At 42.1% G+C, this 27389-nt stretch overlaps 1 protein-coding gene across 6 annotated transcripts in view; it reads right to left on the minus strand.

Moving 5' to 3' along the window:
* Nucleotides 1-27389, minus strand: part of ZFPM2 (zinc finger protein, FOG family member 2) — a 445053-nt gene that overhangs the window by 319824 nt on the left and 97840 nt on the right. For all 6 annotated transcript variants that reach the window (XM_073330330.1, XM_073330331.1, XM_073330335.1 and 3 more), the window contains one exon: nucleotides 7250-7351. In XM_073330330.1, coding sequence (XP_073186431.1) covers nucleotides 7250-7351 — 102 coding nt within the window. The remainder of the gene's footprint in view (nucleotides 1-7249; nucleotides 7352-27389) is intronic.

A 27389-nucleotide genomic window follows, 5' to 3' on the forward strand; every position in this document is an offset into this window, starting at 1 on the left:
AACTGCATTATCTGATAGTAGAGATAATACCGATTCACTGTCAGAGTAACACACAGTCATTCTATGATTTCCTCTGCTTCTTCAGAATATTCTTCTTACTGTCAGACTATATCTATGGTTAACGATGTTTCATGGATTTTTGTTAATTTACATCAAATAGCATTTCCCAGATCTTATATCTACCACATTTCCCCAGTCAAAAAAAGAAACAAAATCAGGACTGTAATCTCCCAGTCCTTCTTAGGACTGGTTTAACAAAAAAAGGCTGTATCATTAGTGCCTGTTTCCATCTCACAGTGGTCTACCACCATTCCAATCTATACCAAACACTTTCTTTGCTTTGTACCCCAAACCGTTTCCGGTATTACTAAATAACACGGTTAAGTCCAACAATCAACACAGAGTCACAGTAATTCATACAGAAGGCTGCAGTAAATCTATTAAGACAAACTTTTCAAACCACCTTTTATAATGAGTGAAGATGTGTACCATTGGGAGTATAAAATACAGTAGAACTGCACTAATCCGCATTCCACTCAAACAGCATGCTATAATTCGCACAAAATATTGACCAACTCTCCTTACCTTTCAGTAAAAAGTTAATAGTAGCACAGAACTCTTATGTTTTATCATTTTACATACATTTTTGATACATCCCCATAAATAAGAACCAACCTACAATGGTGAAATAACTGAAAAAATGTTTTGTGATGCATTCTTCTGGCCTTTATTCTTGTTTTTCTTCAGATGCTCCGTCATTTATAAAACACATTACTTCACAATGGGCCTCACCATGGTTAATGTGAAGTAGGACTTTATCCTGCTCCTACTGCTGTTGCCGGCAAAATGTCCATTGACTAACTGGAAGCAGGACTGGACTTCCAGTGAAGGTCTACTGTATATGCATATCCATATAAACAGGTTATTGTAAGACGTGATTATCAAACAGAACCTTAAAATCAGTCTTCAGCTGCATTTTCCTTTTTTTTCTTCTTTTTTTGGCTTGTATGTGGGGACAAATACTCCTCTTTACTCATGAGAATAATTCTATTTGACATTTTAAAAGTTCAGCTCCCATTTAAAAAAGAAAAGGAGTACTTGTGACACCTTAGAGACTAAAAAATTCATTTGAGCATAAGCTTTCGTGAGCTACAGCTCACTTCATCGGATGCATTCAGTGGAAAATACAGTGGGGAGATTTATATACACAGAGAACATGAAACAATGGGTGTTACCGTAACTCCCATTGTTTCATGTTCTCTGTGTACATAAATCTCCCCACTGTATTTTCCACTGAACGCATCCGATGAAGTGAGCTGTATCTCATGAAAGCTTATGCTCAAATAAATTTGTTAGTCTCTAAGGTGCCACAAGTACTCCTTTTCTTTTTTCAGATACAGACTAACACGGCTGCTACTCTGAAAGCTCCCATTTAGCCATTGTCAGTTGTGTGTACGTATGGTCTAGTGGATAGTGCACTGGAGTTAGATTCAGTAGGCCTGGGTTCAACTTGTACCTCATCCACAGACTTCCTGTGTAATTTCAGAAAAGTCACTTTAACCTACCCTGTGATTCAGTTCCCCATCCATAAAATGAGGATAATACTTCACTACTTCAGAGGAGTTATGAAGATAAAAAATCCATAAATGATTGTAGACCCTCATTGGTGATGAGAAACATATTAGCATATAGATAATTGTCAAAAGAGTTAAGTGTGTTGGGTGCTGAGTTCTTTTGAAAATCTGACTCTTATTTAAGGACTAAAAGGGAGCTGAGCTTTTTGGAAAAATCTCACTCCAATTGTGGTGCTTGACACTTGAAAATCTGTCCCGTCCCCTCCTGTGAAAGGTGAACAGGATTTTCCATGGTATGATATGAGACGTCATGTACAGTAACGTTTTATTATTTATTATCACACCAGTGTCATATAAGAGGTAATATAACCTTTCTACTCCTCTTCAATATTCCCATTTATATAACCAAGGATCGCATTAGCTCTTTTGGCCACACCGTTCCATTGGGTGACCATGTTCATTTGATTAACCTCCAGGATCTTTATGCTTTTTTCAGAGTTGTTACTTAGAAGGACAGCGTGCCTTACAGAAGTCTAGCATTATTACCTTTATCAAGCAAATTGTAATCTCATCAAAAAAAGATGTCTAGTCTGATAAGATCTATTTTCCATAAACCAGTGCTGATTGGCATTAATTACATTATGCTCATTTAAATTTTTATTAATTGAGTTCCACTTCAGCTGTTCCATTATTTCGCTCAGGATCGATGTCAGTTCTATCCTTTTTAAATATTGGCACAACAATAACTTTCTTCTAGTCCTCTGGAACTTCCCCAGTGTTCCAAGATTTTATTGAAAATTAACATTAACAACTCAGAGAGTCCATTGGCTAGCTTTTAAAAAACTCTTGAATGCAAGTTATCTGAACCTTCTGATTTGAAAATCTCTAACTTTACTCTCTGCTTGTTAATATCCTCTTTAGTTACTGTGGGAATGGAAAGTATTTCATCATCTTCATATGATAGGAATACATCATCTTGCTTTTTCCCAAATACAAATGTATTGAATGCTTATGCCTTTTCTGCAATATTATTGACAATTCTACTATTTTCATCCAGTAATGGACCAATAACATTGTTAGGATTACTTTTGTTACTAATATACGGAAAGAAAACATCCTTCTTATTCCCTAATTCTACAAGCCATAGAGTTCTCTTTGTATACTTTTGTTTCCTTTATCAATTTTCTACAACTCCTAGTTTTAATTTATATTCACTGCTATCAACTAGCCTATATATATACACAGAGAGAGAGAGAGAGAGCGAGAGCTGCTTTCACTTTCCCTGAAAACCAGATTAGTTTTTTCACCAGTATAATTTTCTCTCTTGACTATAGCTTTTTGGGGCATCTAGGAAAATGTTGTTACACAGTTCCCAATTATGATTCCTGTATTTCTTTTTAAAGTCTTTCTCCCAGCTGATTTGGCTCATAATTGTTTCCAACTTTGAAACTAGCCATTTTAAAGCACCAAATACACATATTACTGATATTCACTTTCACCTAAACAACCACTAATTTTTAGTTCTCTGATCAACTCCTCTTTGTCTGTCAAGATTAGGTTAATATGGAATTCCCGTGTCTTGGATGCAACACTGTTTGGGTTAGGAAATTGTAATCTATAATTTTTAAAAATTCCAAGGATGTGTTAGTACTGGCAGAATAAGACCTCCAGCATATGTCACTCATATTGAAGTCCAGCATGATTATACAGGTGTTTTCCTTACAAATAGATTATACGTAAGTACTTAAGGACAATCATCCTGATCCTCTTTTCTCATGTGATTTGGTGGTATGTAGCAGTCAGCAACTAGAACCCCATCTTATTCTATGACAGGTTTCAGAGTAGCAGCCATGTTAGTCGGTATCTGCAAAAAGACAGGAGTACTTGTGGCACCTTAGAGACTAACAAATTTATTAGAGCATAAGCTTTCGTAGGCTACAGCCGACTTCATCTGATGCATAGAATGGAACATATAGTAAGATATATATATAAGTTGGAAGTTACCATACAAACTTTGAGAGGCTAATTAGTTAAGATGAGCTATTATCAGCAGGAGAAAAAAACTTTTGTAGTGATAATCAAGATGGCCCATTTAGAAAGTTGACAAGAAGGTGTGAGGATACTTAACTTAAGGAAATAGATTCAATATGTGTAATGACCCAGCCACTCCAAGTCTCTATTCAAACCCAACTTAATAGTATCTAGTTTGCATTTTAATTCAAGCTCAGCCAGTTTCTCGTTGGGAGTCTGTTTCTGAAGCTTTTCTGTTGCCAAATTGCCACCCTTAAATCTTTTACTGAGTGGCCAGAGAGGTTGAAGTGTTATCCTATCGGTTTTTGAATGTTATGATTCCTGATGTCAGATTTGTGTCCATTTATTCTTTTGCGTAGAGAATATATGTGTTAAAACAGTGATCATTATTATCTTAGAACATAGATATCCTAAATGTAAAGATTATGGAGCCATAGCACATACCAGGCACTCATTTAATAACAAATACTATATTTAAGGCTGAAAAATTACTTCCCTCATAGACCTCTGTTTTCATTCGCACATCACTTTTGGAAAATAAATCCTTTTCAAATAAAATTTTCCACACCGAATACCCAATTGTGTTTCACAAACTCTTTCTGATCCTGGGACTTTTGCCATTAGTTTAAATGGAAGCAAGATCCGTCCCTTAGAACATGTCCAAACAGAAGTGAGAAAGATTTGAGATAAGGCAGCATGACAGCGTGAGCAAAATTAAGGAATTTGCCCTTGCCTGACAGCCTCCAGGGCACAGTCCATCTGCTCCAGCCCCCATGTCTGCAGAGAGACCTCTGTTATTTAAAAATTAATATTTTTAACACAATAGAGGAACAAAAAATTTTAATATTGAGGACAGTTTACACATACATTTACCCAAGATGGCTCCCCTGGAGCTGTTTTACAGTCAGTGAAGGTAAGGTAATCTTGTGAGCTGAAAGAAAATCCTAATAGGAGCTGTCTGTAACTGCAGAACATTTAGACGGAAAAAAATATTTTTTTAATTTATTTTTGTTTTTAAAAATGCATCCAATTGCTAAAGTCTCTGGACACATTGGCACAGTTTCATGAAGCAAAATTTTTTTTTTTTTTTAAGAAAAAGACAAGGGACTCGTTTTCAGATTTGGGGTTTTGGTTGGGACCTATCCTTAATTATAAGTTAAATACTAATAAATATCTCACAGCCTGAATCCCTCAGCAGCTGGGAACCTTACAAAACACCATGATGTCACAGCAAACAACCGTGAATTTTACAAACATAAACAAAGAAAGAAACCAATTTTTTTAAAATTCAGCCTAGGTCAAAATAAAGTTGGTACCATTTAATGACTGTTCCACAGCCCTTGATGGTCACAATCCAGATCTCAGTGGACAGCTCTTGGTATCACATAAAGCACCATCACAATTGGTACTATTAACAACTTCCATCTCAGTGAAGAGATAAAGGCTTGAACAGGAAATGGATATTATGCCACCCTCTAACGCCGAGAGGTGGATTCTCTAAGAAAGGGCAGAGGCACATTGGGAGAGATGTAGGGAAGTTTGTACTGGCTCTTCCTATGCTGTACTGGTACATAATCTTCAAATAACCAAAGACTTCATTCTCTAACACTGTCAAGCCAGTAAATTTCATGAGCACTAGATTTACACAAAAATTGTACAAGGAGAAAATATTTTCATTTTTCCTGTATTATGTGTTTGAAAATAATCTTCTATTGTTTTTATATATATTAGCAAAAGAATGAATACAGAATTTCATTTAAAGAACTAGAAGAGAGAGAGAGAGAGAGAGAGAGAGAGGCAGGAGCATGGCATGTGATATATTTATTCTCTTCTGTGCTACAAACATGTTATTTCCATGTGAAAGAATAATATTTAAATTAATTAAAGCTCTGATTTATTTCAGTAGTAGTCACTTTTCTAAGGACAAAAAGGAGTTTCCTTATATTCATTCTCAGTTTCCATCTTCATCTCTAGTATGTCATGATACATTTAATTCAAGAAATGTATCTTCTTACCCTTTTAACATCCGGGACAAAAATCACCAAGTATCTACGTAAGAATTTGCTTACAAAAACCCAAAACCTTTTACTTCTTGCTGTCCTCAAAAATATCCCCTAAAATATTCCTATGCATTTATTTCACATAAGACAATAATAAAAATTCTACTCTCAAGTACATTCATTTTGCTCTAAAAACAAAGAAATCACAAAACTTAAGATTCTTAAGAGACATTTTATTCCCGTGTTAAAGGGAGTAAATTTAATGCAACAATAACAATCTCCAAAACTGTAAAGAAGCTAGAAGAAGCTGTTCCCTTTCAGAAGAGGTTTTCATGCAATTTTAAATTTACTGTAATACATTTTAATACCAAATCTTGTTTTATATAATACTACATTGCTTTGTACAGAATATAAACATATTTGTGTATATCATTAACAACATTATAAATGACATCATAATAATCAGAGATATACTGTATCTTCATTTTTGTTTGCATTATATTTTCCAGCTTCTGGTTTCAGAAAATTACCACAGGAGTTCTCTCCTCTTCATGCACAGCACACAGTAATTTGCAAATTCAAGCAAGGATGAAAATGTGATTGAAATATAGGATTTTTTTTCTAATGAAAAGTGTTATTGCATTATAAATTATTGCTAGAATACTTTCATGGCTCTCTTCTCTGACGCTCATCCTTTTCAGGGGAATGTTCTCTGTTTAGAAACACAGCTACTTTAAGGATATGTTTGGCTTCAAATATATGTTTTGCCCTTGGCAATGAAGAAATATATTAAATACAATGATTGGGGACAAATTCTGTTATCTGTAGCTTAAAAAATCCCACTGAATTAAACTGGAGGTTTGCCAAAGTGAGGACTGTAGGATCTAACCCTTTGTTTTAATGTGTCTTTACAACACAAACCAAGGTTTACCTATTTATAACTAATACCTGTTTGGAGCTCTCTCTCTCTCACATGCCCATAGAACTGTTATACTGCCTAATGTTCCTCCAATAATGTATTTGCAGTGTTTTTACTGTTTATAACAGAAAATGTTACTGCATATTTCTGTTCACACATGACGCTCTTACAGTTTATTGATTGCAGTCAAAAGGTTTCTCTCTTAACACTGAAGTGAATGACCAGGGTGTGTTAAATTATTTATATCAAATGAAAACTGATAAGAAAAGTCCTTGAAAACAGCATTGGCAGCCATATTCATTTGTTAAACTCAGAGTTTGGAACTAGATACAGATGTTTGGCCACAGAAAACAGAGTAGAATACAGAAGCAAGCACTACCAGACATAGGCAACAATGAAACTGGGAGCCTTTTGGTAACTCCAATCCTGCATTCAATCCTCAAAATGTGAAGGAACAACAACTTTTTTATTTCTAGTAGAAATATCATGGGAACATTACGCTGTATAATTTTCATGCAAGATGGACATGCGCAGAACAGCTGTCTGGTGAAGCATTTTTCCTCAGCTCTTATCTGTAGATTCCCTAGGCATCACATGAACACAGGAAGTTTTGTCCATTGAAAAAACAATGCAACAATGACCCTACTTACTGAAACATGAAGAAAACATTCTCAGAGTCTCCATTTTAAATTATTTATTCTGGATTTTAATTTGTTTTCTCCTACCTGGCCCATCCCAGTCATCTGTCTCCACAATGAGTTGTCCTGGTTTCTCTGACTGTGCATCACCATCTGATTCTGCTGTTTCCTGGCTGCCCTCTTCATCACCTGAAAAGAAGGAATACATAAAACTTAAATAATTTCTGTGACACTCAGATAGAATATCCATAATAAGTGTGCATGTGTGTATGGGAGTGCATATATTATACAGTATATAAAGAGAGAGAAGATAACATTGTTGACCAACTAAACACCCGTGAATAATCAATGGCTACAAATAACTATATATATAAGGCTTGATCAATCAATCCTTGTGAAACCTCTCTTGGAGATCGGTGTGGACAAGAATGAGGACCTTTCTTATATTCTTTTGTCCAGTAGTTAGGGTATTTACCTGCGATGTAAGAGAGCACCAGTTCAAGTCTCCCCTCTGCCTGATGAGGAGCAGGAATTTGAACAGGGTATCCTACCGCTCAATTGAATGCCCTAGCCATTGGGTATGGGATAGTCTGATGTGGGTCTCTCTCTCTCTCTCAGCCTCTCCTGTTGAAGCTGTTCCACTTTGAATAAATAACTACAGAGTCATTGGGCCAGAGAGAAAGAGAGAGACCATGCATGAGAATGACTCTATATGATGATTAGAGCACTCACCCAGGATCAAGCCCCCTATTCTAATGACTCTAATTATTTAACCAATAGCTTTAACTAGAGAAATTGAGGACACCCCATCTCAGAATATCCCATAGCCCAGGGATACCGCACTCACTTGAGAGGTGGGAGATCTCTGTTCAGCTCCCTTTTCCTCATCAGGTGGAGGGATGGGGGGTTTGAACCAGTGTTCTCCCACATCTCAGACGAGTACCCTAACCACGGGACTAAAGTTATAAGGGAAAGTTGCAGCCTTCTGTCTTTCCTCCCCCAGTTGCTTTGTGTGGAATTAGGCTCGCTCAAAGCAAGACTACCAGCAAGTGAGATAAGTGGCTGAACACTTGTCTTCCCTCAGTTTCTGAATTGAGCTGGGGCTTAGACGGGAGACAGGCATCCGGATGCCAGAGTGGGGCAGCAGCACATGCTTAGAGGCAGAAACACACATGCGTAGGGAACTTTTACTGCAAAAACATAGGTGCCGAGTGAGTTTAGGCACTTAGAAAGTTTGGTGGCACTTGAGAGGAGATCTTGTGAATACCAGAGTCACCTAAGTCCCTTTGTGAATCTAGCCCCAGTGTTCATAACCAAATGTGAATCCAATAAAAGGAAAATGAACACAGCATCATTCAACGTGGCACAAATGATCATGACTCAAAGGATAGGAAAATTGTAAAATGGAATATACTATTTGAAACATATGGGTCAGGGTTTTAAAGTCTCTAACAATGCAGGCAAAGAGGCAAACAGTGACAGCTTGCAAATAAACCATTTCAAATATATAAACATTGTCTCTGAAAATTAAATATCTTACCATAAAATACAGGTTTTCCAATTTTTATTAAACCAACTTTTATTATAAGTAGTTGTAGCATTTCAAAGCAGGCACACAGGCAGACAATGATTCTCAACCTTGCTCTTTTTATCCATGTTATTCCTATCAATATTAACCTCTTACACAAATTCTTCGACAATAGAACTACTGAACTTTCTCAGCTAGGAGTGTTACAGTAGCTGTTAGTCACCCTATAATGTATTTTGCAATCAGCTAAACCAACAAAGTATTTTTAACAATGAACAGTTCAGAAATGATAGATCTACTTTCTTGTTCACAACTGCTTATCACAGCATAGATATCATATATGTTTTCCAGGTGCTCCCTATAGTTAGGATACCTTCACAGAAGGCGCTCATGGAAGATAAGGTCATAAAAGAGATGAAAAATGTGTGAGCTTCATACACTCATGGTTTTATCATCAGACAAGATAGCTTTGGGTAAAGGACTGTACCAGTCACAAACATCAAACTACAGCTCATACTAGAGTGAGGAAAGATTAAAAGTTTGGAATTCAGTTTGTGCTCATTCTCCCTCACAGCATAAATGTAAACCTAAATTGTTAACATCCTTATATAGTTGTTCAGAATGAAACATCACTTCTCAGATATAACATTCAATACTGTTAAAAAAAAAACTAACAGGTTTGATACAGAGACTCAGGAATATCATTTCTCATATTAGGCTCCAATTTAATAAGGTACATAAGCATGTGTGTAATTTTAGGTATATTATTAGTCCCACTAAAGCCAATGAGACTACTCACATCCTTAAAATTATACACATGCTTAAATACCTTGTTGAACTGGAACCCTAGCAGAAATTACAGACCAGATTTTCAGCTTCTGTAAATCAGTATAGCCAACTACATCAATATATACCTGTTGAGGATCTGGCCCTGGGAATCCAATGGAAGCAGCTTACTCAGTGAAAATAGTGTTGCTTTTCTGGGATCCCTGCAGACTGACCGCAGATACTTTGAAGGGAACCACATCCAAGTTGAAATATGTTATCTGGATTTGCATTGAACTTATTGCTAAATTTTGACAACATATGGATGTTCTAAAATACATGCCATCTGAAGTGGAGATCCTTGTAAAATAATTTTAAAATATAACTTTCTTAGATTCTGCATGCACTTAGAAAATAAAAAAGCAAAAAATGAAAAGCAAAACTCTCTAATGCTGATAGTCATGTAAGTTTTCAGCATATATGGAACATGTATAGTACATCCATATAATGCCAAAAATCCCACTTAAATTTATAATCCATTTGTTGTATGAGAATGCTGACCTTCAAAATGAAGCTATTAAAAATAAATTGAGAATGACGTTTTCATACTTCACCTTATTTGGTTTGGCAACAAGGTAGATAAGACTACAGTGGCTACGATGTTATGCTAAGATGTTAGCATATGCTAAGATGTTTATGCATCTTTAAGGGTCTAAATGCCTTTACAAATCTGGTCCTTAATCAAGTGCTTAACTTTACGCATGTGAGTAACTAAGTCAATAGAATACTCACATGCTTACAGTTAAGCACGTGCGATGTACTTTGTTGAATCAGGGCCAGACCTCTCCGCATCTTGCAGGATCAAGCCTTTTGTTAACAGAATTTCAAATTTTGCCCAGCCATTCCTCCCCTGACGTACAGAAAAATATTAAGGCTTCCCTGTTGTATAAAAATGTGAGCAGTAGGCATTATTAGTTATTATTTGCATTTTGGTAGCACCTAGGATTGTCAATCATGGACTAGGGCTCTACTGTGCTAGGTACTGTATGTATGCAAAAAGATGGTCCCTGCTTCAAAGAGTTTACAATATAAGTATAATACAAGAGACAACAGGCAGAGAGAGAAAGACTGACAGACCACAAGGAAACAATGGGACAATGGTCTGAGTACACCAGCTGCCTAACTGCTATGCCATGGTTCAGCACATATGGAATCCCAAGGGTAAAGGATTAAGAGAGAGGCTGACTAGTACTTTCCCTATGCTAGCTTCATTCCCATGACCTGGCACAATTTATGTAAGGGCCAGGCAGAATAGCAATTCCTGCTCTCTGGAGCAGTATTGCCAACCCCCAAGCATTCCAAAGTCATGAGTCAGGCTCACACAAATCAGGAATTGTCTTAAAAATCATGAGATTTTTTAAAAATAATAAATTGCGAGTTCTTTTTATTTGCTGTTTTTTTGAGCACTTAGGGTTCATGTTTTCAGGTTTTACTCTTCAACCATTAGGGCTAGAAATGTACTCATAAGAACGGTCATATGGGGTCAGACCAAAGGTCCATCTAGCCCAGTATCCTGTCTTCCGACAGTGGCCAATGCCAGGTGCTCGAGAGGTATCAAGTGATCATCAAGTGATCCATTCCCTGTCACCCATTCCCAGCTTCTGGCAAACAGAGACTAGGGATACCATCCCTGCCCATCCTGGCTCATAGCCATTGATGGACATATCCTCCATGAATTTATTTAGTTCTTTTTTGAACCCTTTTATAGTCCTGGCCTTCACAACATCTTCTGGCAAAGAATTCCACAGGTTGACTGTGCGTTGTATGAAGAAATACTTCCTTTTGTTTGTTTTAAACCTTTTTTTTTTGCTTTAAACTCTTTATTCTTTTTTTTTTTGAAAGCTGAAATTCTCACATACTCATATGACTCCAGCAGCTGGTGCTTTCAGGGAAGCACAATATATCATAAGATATCAGATTAAAATTTTAAGAATTGGCAATGCTGCAGGAATGTAGGAAATGCTCCCTATCCTACTCCCTTCATGATAGCACTGATTAGGGATGGGAATAAGCTGTACAAAGGGGCACAGTAGTGGACTGTGCCTCTCAGGCACAATCTAGCTCTTAGATTTGTTCGAATCAATAGCTTTAGTGATCATTGAGGAAAGGAATTATGTTATTTAACACTAAGTCCATGAAGTACCATTGTCAAATTCAATGTAAAAAAAATAAAATTAACTTGTATCACATCCACCTGTGATCCCAGGTCACTTCCTATATTAATGTGTTTCTTGGAAGAATCTTGGAAAGAGAGGGAAAGTGCGATTATAACTGGGTATAAAGAGAGAGTGGTTATGATATTTTAGTTCATTCCTAAATAAATTCCTCACACTTTTAACTAGAGGTTCAAGCTTTCAAGAGATTTCTCAGGTTCTAAAGGACTGCCTCCTAAATTCCAGGACTTTAAGCAGTTTTGTGGGGGCCTCACCCAAAGGCATCCTAATCAGGTATCTTATCCTTGAGTAGAATAGAGAGATGGGTTCAAATAGGCCCAGGCAAGCCTCAAAGAACACAGTTTTGGGTTGCCTGAGCCTTCTCATAGTCTAGATTCACTAAAGCAAGAATTCTGTTATTTTTCTATTTTAAAAATATTACGTTTTTTTTATGTGAATTCCTCTCCCAGCCACCTTTGCAACTGGTACAGTGAATATGAGTCAGAGAAGAGGAACATCTCAGGCTTTTAAATTTACCATTGCAATAATTTATGATCCTGTACTCTTCCCCTTGTTATATTGTCTTCTCCTAAGACTGTTTTCCACATAACACTCAGTAATAGGTGCCTACTCCTCACAAAGTGAAATTTTAAGTTGTCTTATTGGAAATAGTTTGTTGCTTGTATTTGAATTGTAGCATTCCAGCAACCTCTATACCAAGAAGCAGTTAAATCTCCTTGTAGTGAGGCAGAGTGGCCACTCACTGAGCCAAAGAGGGAAAACCCACTCTCTGAACCTCTGTGGGCAGAGCCAGGTCATGCTTGTCCCTCCCCCCGGGAAGTCAGGAAGTGGGACAGAAAGTATAAAGGGTGGGTCCTGGAGCTCAGTTGTGCTACAGCCACCGAAGAAGACAGACGCCCCCTGCCCACTCCCAACTGGGAGACTGCAGTGGACCCCTGCTGAGCTGAAGACTGGTCAGAGCTGCTGGACCAAGGCCCTGAGGTGTCGCTGGGACTGCCACTGGCCTTCTACCCCAAGCAAGCAGAGGGGCCCCACAGATCCAGTTACATCCCAAAGGGAGTGTAGGAAGTGGTCCAGGGGCAGCTGACCAGAGACTCGGTCAGCATGTTGCAGCTGAATTCCCCGCTGACCCAGTGGTGGAATACTCCACCACCGTTAGGGCACTAAGTCGGGGCCCGCTGGAGTTGGGTGGGCTTGGGCCCCCTTATCCTCTGCCACCCCACCCCTGGATTGGCAGCCTCCCCTCTCTAGGCCAAGAGACGTGCATTTGTTGGCTGTCCACCGGAGGTAGGACACCCAATCCCCATGCGGCTCTGCCCAGATCACGGGCCAGAGCCCCTAACTGTTTGGCTGCTCTGCCCTGACTGTAGGCCAGAGCCTTCAACTGTTTGCTGCCCCACCATGACCGATGGCCAGGCCTCATAGACTTGTACCACTCTGCCCTTAAACTGTTCAATGCTCTGCTAATTCCATGACTCTAGGTGACGTTAGGGTTGCCAACTGTCTAATCACATGAACACAAATACCCTTGCCCCACCCCGTCCCGCCCCTTCCCCAAGGCCCTGCCCCTTCTCTGAGGCCCCACCCTGCTCATTCCATCCCCCCTCCATCCATCGCTTGCTCTCCCCCACCCTCACTCACTTTCACCGGGCTGGAGCAGGAGGTTGGGCTGCACAAGGGGGTGCAGACTCTGGGCTGGGGCTGAGGGGTTTGGAGTGTGGGAGGGGGCTCCAGGCTGGAGCAGTGGATTGTGGGGTGGGCAGGGGTGAGGGAAGCAGGCTCTAGGAGAGACGCTCTTACCTTGGTTGGCTCCCTGGTGGCAGCACAGTAGGGCTACGGCAGGCTCCCTGCCTGCCCTGGCCCCGTGCTGCTCCCAAAAGCGGCCAGCACATCCCTGAGGCCCCATGGGTTCCCAGCCAATGGGAGCTGCAGAGTCAGTGCTCAGGGAAGGGACAGCACGCGGAGACCCCGTGGTCCCCCCAGGGGCCGCAGGGACATGCCAGCTGCTTCTGGGAGCAGCACAGGAGCAGTGTGGGCAGGGAGCCTGCCTTAGCCCCTCCGGACTTTTAGCAGCCTAAAATCTCCAAGTTTGGCTTAGGTAGCCTCCGGGAGATAGAGCCCAGTTCCAGGATGCTCCCTGTGAAACCGAAAGGTTGGCAACCCTAGGCGATACCCAGTGACGTAGCGAGGTGGAGTGGCCTCCCACTGACCCAGAGGGGGAGGGACCACCACTAACTCACTACACTCCTCCATGAGTTATGTTGCAATGATTATCAGAAAACAAAAACTAGTACCTGTCTATCATCCTGGGAGTCCATACCAATCCAGTTTGTCTCCCAGATTCCAAGAATGTTCAGAACATTACTCCTGTAACATCCCGATTAGCTGTTTCAAAAACAGTCAGGACATCTTATGTGTCAAAACAAGTGTCAGAATTAGCTGCCACAAGTAAATGGTTCCTTTAGTTCTGTGTCATCCATCATAATCCTTCCAGAGATAATATTTATCCCATCAGGTCATAGATGTGGGACTCCTTTATTTTTTCCAGTGCTTTGAGAGTTATATTATTGCCACCATCCACAGCCACTTATTGGGGTGCTAAGCTTGTGCACAACTGAGTTCTTTGGACTTGGGTTGACAATGAATCCTCATGAAATGTTTCAAAACCTTCACCAGCATCCAAAACCAAGTAGAGAAGACAACATCAGAAGAAAAAGGTGGAAGAGATAAAAGGTCCCACTCCCAAAAAAATCAGAAACAGATATACAGCTGTAATACTCTATGCAAGCAAATGGATAAAAGTATGTCACTTGTGTATTTCATATTTTATGGGAGCTTACCTCTAATTTATTTAAAATTCTTACTTTGTGATTACCATGTCAAGTTAAATTTTCACAATTTCTAGGAAAGGGGACAGCACAGTACTTGTGGTGACTAAATAATCGCTTTTGGGGTTGTGGTGACTAAATAATCACAGCTGTGATAAAGTTCACAATTTCACTGTTCTTAAGGAGCCCCATATGTACTGACTCAAAAGGCAAGAGTTACTTTATTAAACTGCTTTGTAAACTTTAAAGCAGTTTAAAATGTTACTCTCAGCCCACAGCTCTGCACATTTTAAAGCCATTCTCTGGTTAACTCTATCTGTTTGCTTTTTTAAAATCCAGCTGGCTAGTTAATTGTGAAATTCAGTTTTCTGTTCAATGACACTGCCCTCGCTTCCTGATTATGAGTAGGGTGTGCTTGGCCACGAAGAGCCAAATCCTGATCCCACTGAAATCACTGGGAACTCTGGCATGCATTTCAGTAGGACCAAGATTTGACCTCTAGAGACAACATCCGGGGTAGCAGCGAAAGGAGAACAGAGTAGTTGACAGGCAGTCTCCCAGTTGCTATTCAGAGACCCTTCAGTCTAGTGAAAAAATAACTTCAAACACGTTCTGCTATCTCCTTCCTTTTCTATCAAGAAAAGGGCTGTGGCCCTTCTGAGAGAGATAAAAAGCAATGACAGACAAAGGGGTTAAGGAGGAGGCACATGTTAGTAAGAAAAAAAACGTCCTTTCATCATGGAAAGAGCCAATTCTAACTAATTTGTGCCCTTCTACAGCTGCCATGAGGGATCTCTTACTTCTCCGGATCCATATGCTGCATCTGATGAAGAAATGGACGATGCTCAGGATCCAGCAAAGCCAGGAAAAGTAGATTGCCTCAGTTGAATGGAATGCCGATAAACTGAAATTAACCCACACTCTGCTGAGTCAAGAGCCTTACTCTGAACCCCCAATCTACACACAAATAAATCAGTCTGATACTGTATTTCTTTACAGGAATGTTATTGAAAAGTGTTATTTTTTCATGGCATGCACAATCTTTTTTGTCCTACGAGATGAACACACATCATCTTATATACATGCCCTCTCCTATCTCTGCTTACCAAAAAGAATTAATGTGCCCTTCATTTACTTGGAAAGCCTACATAAAGAAAATGTAACAAATTAAAAATAGCTAAAAAAAAATAAAGGCGTACGAGCTCCAGGAAAACAGAAGTATTGCCAGAGAAAGATAATTTCGGGCCTCGGGGGGGGTGGGGTCTGGTGCCAAGCAAAGCTGGGGGCTGTTCAATCACCTCTATCAGTGCTCTATCAGTGTCTACACTCCAGCCAAATCCAGAGAAAACAAGGAGTCAAAGATTCAGGTCAATAAGCTTATAGGCGATTTGCACAAACAGCTCCTCCAGCAAGGTAAAAAACAAAGTCATATTGGCTTTTCTTTTTTATTCCTTCTCTTGGAACTACCTGGTCCAAAACACACCCTGGAAATGTCAGTGTTATATGCAAGAATTTAAAGAGCTGAGCTTCTTAATCCTGTTAAGAAAAAGAACAAAGTTTCCTGTAAAGATCTCCTTATTGAGCTCAAAGTGATTATGGTATAGCTGCCTTATGGTGATCCTGCTTTTAGTTGCTGTAGAATCAGAGGAGGTAAAAATATGTCATTAAAGCCACTACTGAGGAGGAAAGAACCACAATGATTGAAAAAAGTTTCTGAAAAAATAGCTAAACCTACTTTCGGATCCAACGAACACAGCAAACAGCAAGCATGGTTGTTAGACATTAGAGCAAGGTAGAAAAGAAGCAGAGAATATTTACACACAAAATAAAACCACCCACACCAGAAGGTAGAAGGAAATCACAAAAAATCAGGGTGTTAAATGTTCGGCGAGTATTACAGATGGTGGTGGTGATAACTTTTCACATACAGTATGAAGGAAAATAACTTAGTGCTGTGTTTATTGATACTTATATGGAGAATCACTCTGCAGCTATTTCCCTGAATCTCAAGCCTGACTGCACAATCAGGTCACATGGTTTAAAGTAAAAAATTCCAGCCCTAAGCTGGCCTGGCAGCCTAGTTGTAAAATGATGTACATGAGCAGAAAGTTCAGTTCAAGTTCTAGGCTCATTCTTCACTGCCATAGCCAGAGGATGAGACCATTGTAAAGGTTGCATGCTCATATAGTCCCAAGCATTCCCCTCTTGCTGACTCAGGAATAGCATTTTTGAGCTCCAGATGGAACTATATTTCACCTACCTCTACAGGAAAAGCAGATGCCCTCTGAGGGGCCCCAATTAGGAACCAGGGCCCCATTTTGTCATGCCCTTTGCAAATATGTAGTAAATTCACACAGTATAGCAGTCTCTCGTAGAAGAAACAATAGAACCTACAGTACTAACTTACTGTTCCCTGCTCTAACCATATACCACTGCATCATAAACTGAGTACCTGTGGTAGAAGCTATATCACCATCTGAAGCAGTGTGGCCTTTGGGACCATGAAGCATACACCATCTATAATGGACTCTACCAACCACTGGTTTATGATTGGACCACCCACCTGCCTTGGGTCCTGAAGACCACCAATAGTGTTAAGGGTCCCAGGAATGCCTTCCCAGTCAGTAATGTCTGCAGGTTTGCTATTACAGCATTCATTTGTCAATGTGGCCTCTAGCAATAGGGCAGTGGGATGAGATAGTTTATGGAGGGAACTGCAACAGCACAGCACAGCTACAACTAGAAAGCCCCACAAAATGCGGTAGTCAGGTGGGATCAGAGATTGTGTGCCATGGAGGCTCTGAATCTACACCATGAGAGAGTCAGTATCAATAGATTCTCCTACTCCTTCCCCTAATTATCAGAGATGCCCATCACCTCCCTTTACTTCTTCCCTCTATCTAACATCTCCAAGAATATTCCCACATCTGCTGTCCTGATGATTTTCCCATCCTCCAACGCTAGACAGAGGCCACCATCTACTCTCTGCTATTGCCCCTTCCCTTCTGTACACGTAGCCAGCTGAAAATTCCTTAGCCTCATGGACTCTACCCTAGACCTCTAGATACCTCTTCCCTTGAGAGAGGCTTCATCATCATACTGCTTCTCGGCCACACAGGGCAAGAGAGATGGGTGTGACAACTTGTTAGATCCCGCCCTCAAGAAGTAGAGGAGGCATCAGACCTACAGATCTTTTCCCCATTTCTTTCAGTGTACAAAATCAGTACTATCTGGAAGAACTGGAATAGACTTTGGGAAGACAGAAGAATGTGGATTTCCTGTGGTAAGTGTGTGCGTAGGGGAAAGTCTGGAAAAAAATGCCTGGGCAACTTGTATTTGGTCCCCTTATGTGTATGCATTATGATAGTCTTTAATGAGATGTCCATCCTCGGATGAACTCACACAGGAAAATGATAAAAGACAAAAATACCACATCATGATGGGTAAGCACTTTTCCACAAAGTGATCACTCTATATGTAATCTATCAGTCCTCATCCTCAAAGGAAACCTGCACAATACATTCAAATGACAAGTCTGAGAGCTTAAATTCATAATTTTGCTAGACACTAAAAATCACGGATTGAATAGAGACACAAGCTTTATGGCTTATTATAACAATCTATAACTCACTAACAACACCCCAGCTGTCCTCCCTTCCTTTACTCCCAATGTTTGGAGGGATGTTAACGAGTTACTTTACCTTAAATGGTCCCTTAAAATATGTATTAACTACTTCTGCTAAACAAGCTGTTCCACCTTGTATTTAGCTGTGACATTCTGAGTAATTTTCCCAGAACTGAAGATCCCTGGACTTCAGAAAAGCAGACTTTGACTCCTTCAGGGAACTGATGGGCAGGATTCCCTGGGAAAATAACATGAGGGGGAAAGGAGTCCAGGAGAGCTGGCTGGATTTTAAAGAATCCTTATTGAGGTTACAGAGACAAACCATCCTGATATGTAGAAAGAATACTAAATATGGCAGGCGACCAGCTTGGCTTAACAGTGAAATCCTTGCTGATCTGAAGCACAAAAAAGACACTTACAAGAAGTGGAAGATTGGACAAATGACCAGAGAGGAATATAAAAACATTGCTTGGGCATGCAGGAGTGAAATCAGGAAAGCGAAATCACGCTTGGAGTTGAAGCTAGCAAGAGATGTTAAGAGTAAAAAGAAGGGTTTCTTCAGGTACGTTAGCAACAAGAAGAAAGTCTAGGAAAGTGTGGGCCCCTTACTGAATGAGGGAGGAAACCTAGTGACAGAGGATGTGGAAAAAGCTAATGTACTCAATGCTTTTTTTGCCTCTGTCTTCACGAACAAGGTCAGCTCCCAGACTACTGCACTGGGCAGCACAGCATGGGGAGGAGGTGACCAGCCCTCTGTGGAGAAAGAAGTGGTTCAGGACTATTTAGAAAAGCCGGACGAGCACAAGTCCATGGGGCCAGATGCGCTGCATCTGAGAGTGCTAAAGGAGTTGGGATGTGATTGCAGAGCCATTGGCCATTAACTTTGAAAACTCATGGTGATCGTGGGAGGTCCCGGACGACTGGAAAAAGGCTAATGTAGTGCCCATCTTTAAAAAAGGGAAGAAGGAGGATCCTGGGAACTACAGGCCAGTCAGCCTCACCTCAGTCCCTGGAAAAATCATGGAGCAGGTCCTCACGGAATCAATTCTGAAGCACTTAGAGAAGAGGAAAGTGATCAGGAACAGTCAGCATGGATTCACCAAGGGCAAGTCATGCCTGACTAATCTAATTGTCTTCTATGACGAGACAACTGGCTCTGTGGATGAGGGGAAAGCAGTGGACATGTTGTTCCTTGACTTTAGCAAATCTTTTGACACGGCCTCCCACAGTATTCTTGCCAGCAAGTTAAAGAAGGATGGGCTGGATGAATGGACTATAAGGTGGATAGAAAGCTAGCTAGATTGTCGGGTTCAACAGGTAGTAATCAATGGCTCTATGTCTAGTTGGCAGCCAGTATCAAGTGGAGTGCCCAAAGGGTCGGTCCTCAGGCTGGTTTTGTTCAATATCTTCATTAATGATCTGGAGGATGGTGTGGATTGCACCCTCAGCAAGTTTGCAGGTGACACTAAACTGGGAGGAGAGATAGATACGCTGGAGAGTAGGGATAGGATACAGAGGGACCTAGACAAATTAGAGGATTGAGCCAAAAGAAATCTAATGAGGTTCAGCAAGGACAAGTGCAGAGTCCTGCACTTAGGATGGAAGAATCCATGCACCGCTACAGACAAGGGACTGAATGGCTCGGTAGCAGTTCTGCAGAAAAGGACCTAGGGGTTACAGTGGACGAGAAGCTGGATATGAGTCAGCAGTGTGCCCTTGTTGCCAAGAAGGCCAATGGCATTTTGGGATGTATAAGTAGGGGCATTGCCAGCAGATCGAGGGATATGATTGTTCCCCTCTATTCGACATTGGTGAGGCCTCATCTGGAGTACTGTGTCCAGTTTTGAGCCCCACACTACAAGAAGGGTGTGGAAAAATTGGAAAACGTCTAGCAGAGGGCAACAAAAATGATTAGGGGACTGGAACACATGACTTATGAGGAGAGGCTGAGGGAACTGGGATTGTTTAGTCTGCGGAAGAGAAGAATGAGCGGGGATTTCATAGCTGCTTTCAACTACCTGAAAGGGGGTTCCAAAGAGGATGGATCTAGACTGTTCTCAGTGTTAGCAGATGACTGAACAAGGAGTAATGGTCTCAAGTTGCAGTGGGGGAGATTTAGGTTGGATATTAGGAAAAACTTTTTCACTAGGAAGGTGGTGAAGCACTGGAATGGGTTACCTAGGGACGTGGTGGAATCTCCTTCCTTAGGAGTTTTTAAGGTCAGGCTTGACAAACCCCTGGCTGGGATGATTTAGTTGGGGATTCGTCCCACTTTGAGCAGGAGGTTGGACTAGATGACCTCCTGAGGTCCCTTTCAACCCTGATATTCTATGACTCTTATGATTCTATGAACCCTGTGTAAGCTTGAAAATTTCTCTCTCTCATCATCAGAAATTGGTCCAATAAAAGATATTACCTCACCCACCTTGTCTCTTTAATGAGATGATCACACTCTATTTTTCCCTCAGGCAGCATGGCCAAGTAAACATTTATGGCACCTGTCCCTTCTACCCCTGTCAGCTCCAGTTTGTCCCCTTTTGCCCCATCCCCTAGTATGACTTCCTTCCCCTTTCTTTGTCTGACCACTTCTGTTTCTATCATCCTTAGCCTGTCCCTGGTTTCTTTCTGTTCTGATGCTCACCCTGCCTGCCTGTCTCCCAATCACTGGCAGCCTGCCTGTCTCCCAGTCTCCTATCACTCAGTTTTACTACTCTGCCTGCCTCAGTCCCCACACTGCCTCTCACCCCTCTGCATTCAAGTCAGGCTGCTTCCTCTTCCATGCTCTCTATTGTTAGCAAGGACAGCACAAGAGAAATTGTCTCCTTCATCTCAGTTTTTGTGCTAAGTACCACAGCAGCCCCTACCAATCAGGAAGAGCAATTGCAGGAAAAGTCCTTCTTTGGCCTTGAAGCCTCAGGCTAACAAGCTCCTTGCAGACAGAATCTTCAGATATTTTCACTAACAGCCTTGTAACAATCATTACTGGACAAGCGCAAATAGCAATTTTCAGAGGCTTAAAGTTTGGACAAATCTGGATGGATTTTCACTACGACAGCAAAGTCACCCCTTTGACACCAGGGCTACCTCCTGCCAAATTTCTAGTCCCTGCTCCAAGAAAGTTCTACAACTTCTCAAAGAAGCAGCTGTAAGATCTTATTCTGTTATCACTGACAAAACACTTTTCTCTGGCTTCATTCTCAAAAAACATCTGAACCATTTTTGTTAAAACTTTCCAAAAAATTTCAGCCTGACATGGAAAAAAATTCAGTCAAAATGGCTGAAGTCTGACAAAGTTATTTAGAAGCAACTGTGGAGACTTGTAATAAAAATAGTAGAAAACTTTAACTGTAGAGTCTGCTTATAATACATCTGCACTTACACACTGTTCATTTCTTTACTTTGAGTTCTTGATCCTTTGAAATGATCAGGCAGACAAGTACAATTATTGACATTTAGAAACTTTAACTGCTGTTTAAAAATCATATTTTTTTTGTTCGGTTTGGGAATTTTCCAGGTGTTTTGTTCTAACAAGCCATTTATGAGTTAGAGGGAAAAGAAAAACTAGACAAAATTCATAATTTGAAAAGTGGAAAGTTGTTTAATGATATGTAACTCAAAATCAGTTTGATTAATTTGCTTCACACTTTTGCAGAACCATTCTCCTTTGCTTTCTATGTCTGGCAATCTTGTGGTCAAACCAATTTTCCAGCCCAGAATTAATGGGTGGACATACAGTATAAATCCAGTTATCCAAACTCCCTTTATACAAAAATTGTAGTTACACAAAATGAAGTGTGTCCCCCATGAATCCCTGTGTTAGTTAATCACCAGCTAATACTTTCTCAACTAACCCCTTAGCGATTGTTAGCACCAGTGATGGCTGGCTCAAACAGTTTAAATAATGGCATGGTATTCGTCCATTGAGTATAACTGGTGAAATAATGAGCACATTTTGTGAGTCCATTGCACCCTATCACAACCAACTGCTGGAGATTATGGAAATGGAGGGGCTTACAAACCAGCAGATTTACAACGCTGATGAGACTGGGTTGTATTGGCACCCACTCCCATAGAAGACCTTGGTCTCTTCTGACAAGCATTGTACCCCAAGCTTCAAAAACTAGTAAGTAAACATCAGCATTACTCCCTTCAGTCCCCACATTTTTATAGCAGTGAAAATGCAGCTCAAAATAGCACTTCTGTTATCTGAATGCTTGGTTGTCCAAAAGTTTTGGATATCTCCCACACCATTCGGCCAACTGGGAGTAGGACTTTATCAGGGAAGCTGGTTGCAAGGATGCCACCTCTCCATAAAACAGCCAGATAGAGCCTGACAGAAAACTCCCTCCTGCCAAATACCTTAAGTAGCCAAGTTGTTAATACCCATGTATCCCATCTCAGTCAAGCTAATAACATGGGAACTCAGTCCTGCCCCTTTCCAATGATTTGTTAATTTCAGTGCCTATTTGGGATAATTAAAACCTCTGGGCCCAATTCTTCCTTCCCTGTACGTGGTTGGGAAGGGATTAAAAAGTAAACACTGTATACATAACACAGCACAGAAGGGGGTAAACACCAGCTCTGCTACATGCTCTATCTGGGTCCTCACTAGAACCCTTCCCTGTTCCCTTTTATCTTCTCTCTGCAGGAACTTGGAAGGGGGGAAAGGGGTAAAAAGGGTTACCTCTGGTGCTACTCACTATCACTTGGAAGGGGGGAAAGGGGTAAAAAGGGTTACCTCTGGTGCTACTCCCCTTGCAACAGAGTATTAACTCACTCTGCTAGCACCTATGGTGGTGAGCAGGCAGAAATAACCAAAGGCAGTATGGATGGCTGCATCAAAAGCCATGATGTCATCTTGGAAGAAAGATTCCTGGATCTACCCATTTGTTTTCTACTTTCCATGCAGACCTACAGGATGTGTGTGTTTTGCAGTTCTCCAGTACTGCCAAATCCAAGCATTCAAAAATCATGAGTCAGGCCATCAAAGAAATGCATTTAGATTCTTCTTCTTTCTCTCTGGTTTCTGAGCCTTTAGGGTACACTCACTTCACATTTTCAAGCTTTCCTCCACACCCAAGAAGAGTAGAAAATTAAAAAAAAATCATGTAATCTCTAGATTTCAGCATCTCAGGTTTTAAGAAAAACACCAAATAGCATGAGACTCATGACAAAATCATGACAATTAGGAACACTGGACCTCATTCAATAATGTCACAAACCCTTCCATTGGGAGGAGGGTGAAAAGGAAACTCTGTGAGATGAAACTCATTTACTTCCCAGGTGAGTTTTTCCCTCCTGTCTTTTGTCCACAGAAGGGGAACATGTGGCCTCATGCCAACAGTACTAAATTTCTGAGATACAAAACAACTCAACCATAGCTGAACCATTTAAATGCCTTCATACCAGTGGTTTTCAAACATTTTTTCTGGCGATGCAGTTGAAGAAAATTGTTGATGCCCAGGACCCAATGGAGCTGGGGATGAGGGGTTTGGGGTGCGGGAGGGGGTCAAGGCTGGGGCAGAGAATTGGGTTTAGGGCTGGGGCTGGAAATGTGGGGTTCAGGGTGTGGGAGCGGGCTCTGGGCTGTGGTTTGGGGTGTAGGAGGGGGTCAGGACTTTGGGCTGGGGGTGCAGGCTCTGGGGTGGGGCTGGGGATGAGGGGTTTGGCGTGCAGGAGGGGCCTTCAGGTTTGGGGTGGCTCAGGGCTGGGGCAGGGGATTGGGGAGTGGGCTTACCTTGGGCGGCTCCCAGTCAGTGGTGCAGTAAGGGTGCTAAGGCAGGCTTCCTGTCTGTTCTGGCACCATGAACCATGCTGCACCCCAGAAACGGCCAGCAGCAGGTCCGGCTCCTAGACAGAGGTATGCAAGCGGCTCTGCGCGATTCTCGCCTGTAGGCACTGCCCCCACCCACCTTCCATTGGCCAGGAACTGCCCAATGGGAGTGCGGAGCTGGTGCTCAGGACGGGGGCTGCCTAGGGCCCCCCCGCCTAGGCGCTAGACCTCCTGCTGGTTGCTTCTGGGGTGCAGCGCGGTATCAGAACAGGTAGGGACTGGCCTGCCTGACTTTTAACGGCCCAGTCGGCGGTGCTGACCAGAGCCACCGCTACCAAGTGCCTTACATTCCATGACCCTGTACTGGATCATGAACCGCAGTTTGAAAACCACTGCCTTCATACTCTCCTATTCCATTCTTTTCCAGAATAGGTTCTCTGTTTATTTCAAAGTGGGACTTTTCTGTTACACTGCCTCATTTGGAAAGAAATTAGGAATTTTATGTGCCCTGTTATCCTTGGAAATTTTCTTTTAAATTTTTTCCCCCTAGGAGTTGCAGTGGATAGACTTAAAGCTTCTTTTATAACTACTACTACACATATCAAGTTGAGAAAGGAGCATCAAGAATCACATGGCATTCACTTTGAAGAATCAACAAATATATTTAGAACTTCTAGTTTCATACCTAAACTTAAGTCACCCGTTTTACTGCCTGATCTAGTTACATAGAATCACCTTAACTTCAACTTTTCACTTAAATGTTTCAGTAGATGCCTTTTTAAAGACATAGTAACAAAAACGTTCTCCAAGTGTTATATACTTCTGCGGAATGTTTAGTCAAACTCAACTGCACCCTGACTGAACCAGTCATCTTTGGTTCAAGGAGTGTGTCAGGGCTGCCCACTGTCTAGCCAGCAGTATACCATCACCATTGAGCCCTTCCTCCACAAGAGGTTCATGGAGTTGGTGCTCCAAGAGCTGGATTTGTGGATGGTCCTGTCAGTGTATACTGACAACGTGTTCCTTGTGGTCCAGGACCCAAGCCAACTAGCATGGGTGGAGGCTTGCCAAGCTATATATTTGGTGGCTTTCTCCACCCAGGTCAACTGGGTCAAGAGCTCCAGCCTGATGGTTGGGGACGGGCGGCAGGCAAGCTCCCTCCCACCCACACTCCAAGCCATCCGGTGGAGCATGGGTCTGCTGCTCTATCTGGGTGTTTACCTTTCTGCCATTGATCCCTACTCCCTGGAGAACTGGGCTGATCTGAGGAACAGAGTGGCAGAGCAGTTGCAGAAGTGGACAGGGCTGCTCCGATGCCTTTCCCTGCATGGGAGAGCACTAGTGATCAACCAACTGGTCCTGCCCATGCTCTGGCACTGTCTCAACACCCTGAGCCCTCCCCCTAGCCAGCCTCGAGAAGAAAATATTGGCATTCTTTTGGCCAGGGCTGCACTGGGTCTCTGCGGGTTTCCCCGCCTCTCACTGGAGGAGGGTGGACAGCGCCTGTTCTGCCTCCACATTCCAGTCCATAGCTTCCATCTCCAGGCCCTGCAGAGGTTCCTTTATGGTTCAGGTTGTTCAGTGTAGAGTGTGCTGGTACACATCTTCCTCTATGAGTGCTCCGATACAACCAGCAGCTCTTCTATCTCCATTCCAGGGGGTCTCCTGAGACCTTTTCACATTGTCCGTCTTTTACCAGGACCTACTCAGGACCTAGAAGCTAGTCTTGGCAACCAGGTTCATGGGGAGGGCCTCCTCGCAGAGCCCTTGCTACACAACCCCCATCTAGGTGTGCAGGTGAGGGAGTCCCTGTCAATGCACTGGAGCCTGGTTCTGGCTGTTACCACCAGGATTGGAGACTTCATGGACTATAATCAGGGTAACAGGGTGAATCCCATGGCACTTGGCCGGCGCATGGAACTCTACATCCTGCATGTCCCCCAGCTTGTGCTCCAGGAGATGAGGGCAGCTCTCACACCTGCCTCTTGCGGTTTTCCTTGAGTGGATCCTGCGGGAGGGTGCTTCCTGTCTGATCCTGAGCCCTGGCCCTCCGTGCTTTCCCAGCCACTCCCTACATACCATCTGAGCCATCTGTGAGACATACAGTCAGTCCATCTCTTAACCACACCCAGGAAACAGCTGAATGTGCTCATGATCCACACCCTTCATTTCCTTATCCTCGTGTCCTGCTCTGACACCAAGTGGCAGGAACTCCGGCTACCCAAGGAGGGAGAGGCATCCCAGTGGGCTAATCCATATTCCACCCTGGCCCCACAGTCTGCCAGGCATATTAGTTGGCAGCTCCTTCATGGTGCCATGAGCCCAGGCATGTACCTGGCACGGTTCATGACATCCTCTGACACCTGTTCCTTTTTCAGTGAGAGGGAGACCCTGGCGCACATTTATATCCCATTTTTCCCACACTTCCTGATTTACGCACGCTCTATCCATGGCCCCACAAAGTCATGAGACCTCCTCATCAGTCTCCTCCTGGCACTGTACCTGGAGGAGGAAGCTGAACAGGGGGTGGGGGATGATCTGCGACTCCGGGGCCTACTTCTGATCCTCCCTCAAGTCATGTCTCTGGAAAGAGTTCCTCTAGGCTGTGTCCACTGACTCCCTGAATACCTTCGAGGAGTAGTGGGAGCTGTCCAGGGTTCTCTGCTCATTGTCCCCCTCCAGATCCCTGATTTTATACCTGTGAGCCTCACTCCCATTATTTCATTGTTGTCCCTCACAAAAAAACAGCAAGATTTATAAATATACAACTTACTATTGCATGTAAATCAAATAAAATAAGTAAAACACGTTTGCATTCGTTCACAAAGAACAGGATGGGCTTTGTAAAATGGGTAGACTTTCCAAGTAGTATGAGTATACAGTGGAAAGCAATAGCTCCATCAGCCCAATATGAATCCTTTCTCAGAGTCCCCTCCCTTTCCCCTGGAGTCATGTAGCATCCTATACAGGTCAGAGAGGACTTGGGAGGAGCTGGCATGCTGACCATCCAAATGAAAATTAAAGATCTTGAGCTACAACACAAAATGACTATGGAATAATCCCAGTGGCTGGCCAAATATTTCCATTCAACCAAGCAAACTACTATCCAGGGTAAGCATGAGCAACCACTGAGCTCATAATGGATGCAGTGTTTGCCTACAGCACTAATTTCTTTACACAACACACAGTCAACCTGAGGAACTCCTTGCCAGAGGATGTTGTGCCAGCCAAGACCATAACAGGGTTCAAAAAAGAACTAGATAAATTCATGGAGGATACGTCCATCAATGGCTATTAGCCAGGATGGGCAGGAATGGTGTCCTTAGCCTCTGTTTGCCAGAAGTTAGGAATGAGCGACAGGGGATGGGTCACTTGATGATTACCTGTTCTGTTCATTCCCTCTGGGGCACCTGGCACTGGCCACTGTCAGAAGACAGGATACTGGGCTAGATGGACCTTTGGTCTGACCCAGTA

Source organism: Lepidochelys kempii, chromosome 2 (assembly GCF_965140265.1).
Source record: "Lepidochelys kempii isolate rLepKem1 chromosome 2, rLepKem1.hap2, whole genome shotgun sequence".
Classification (NCBI taxonomy): Eukaryota; Metazoa; Chordata; order Testudines; family Cheloniidae; genus Lepidochelys; species Lepidochelys kempii.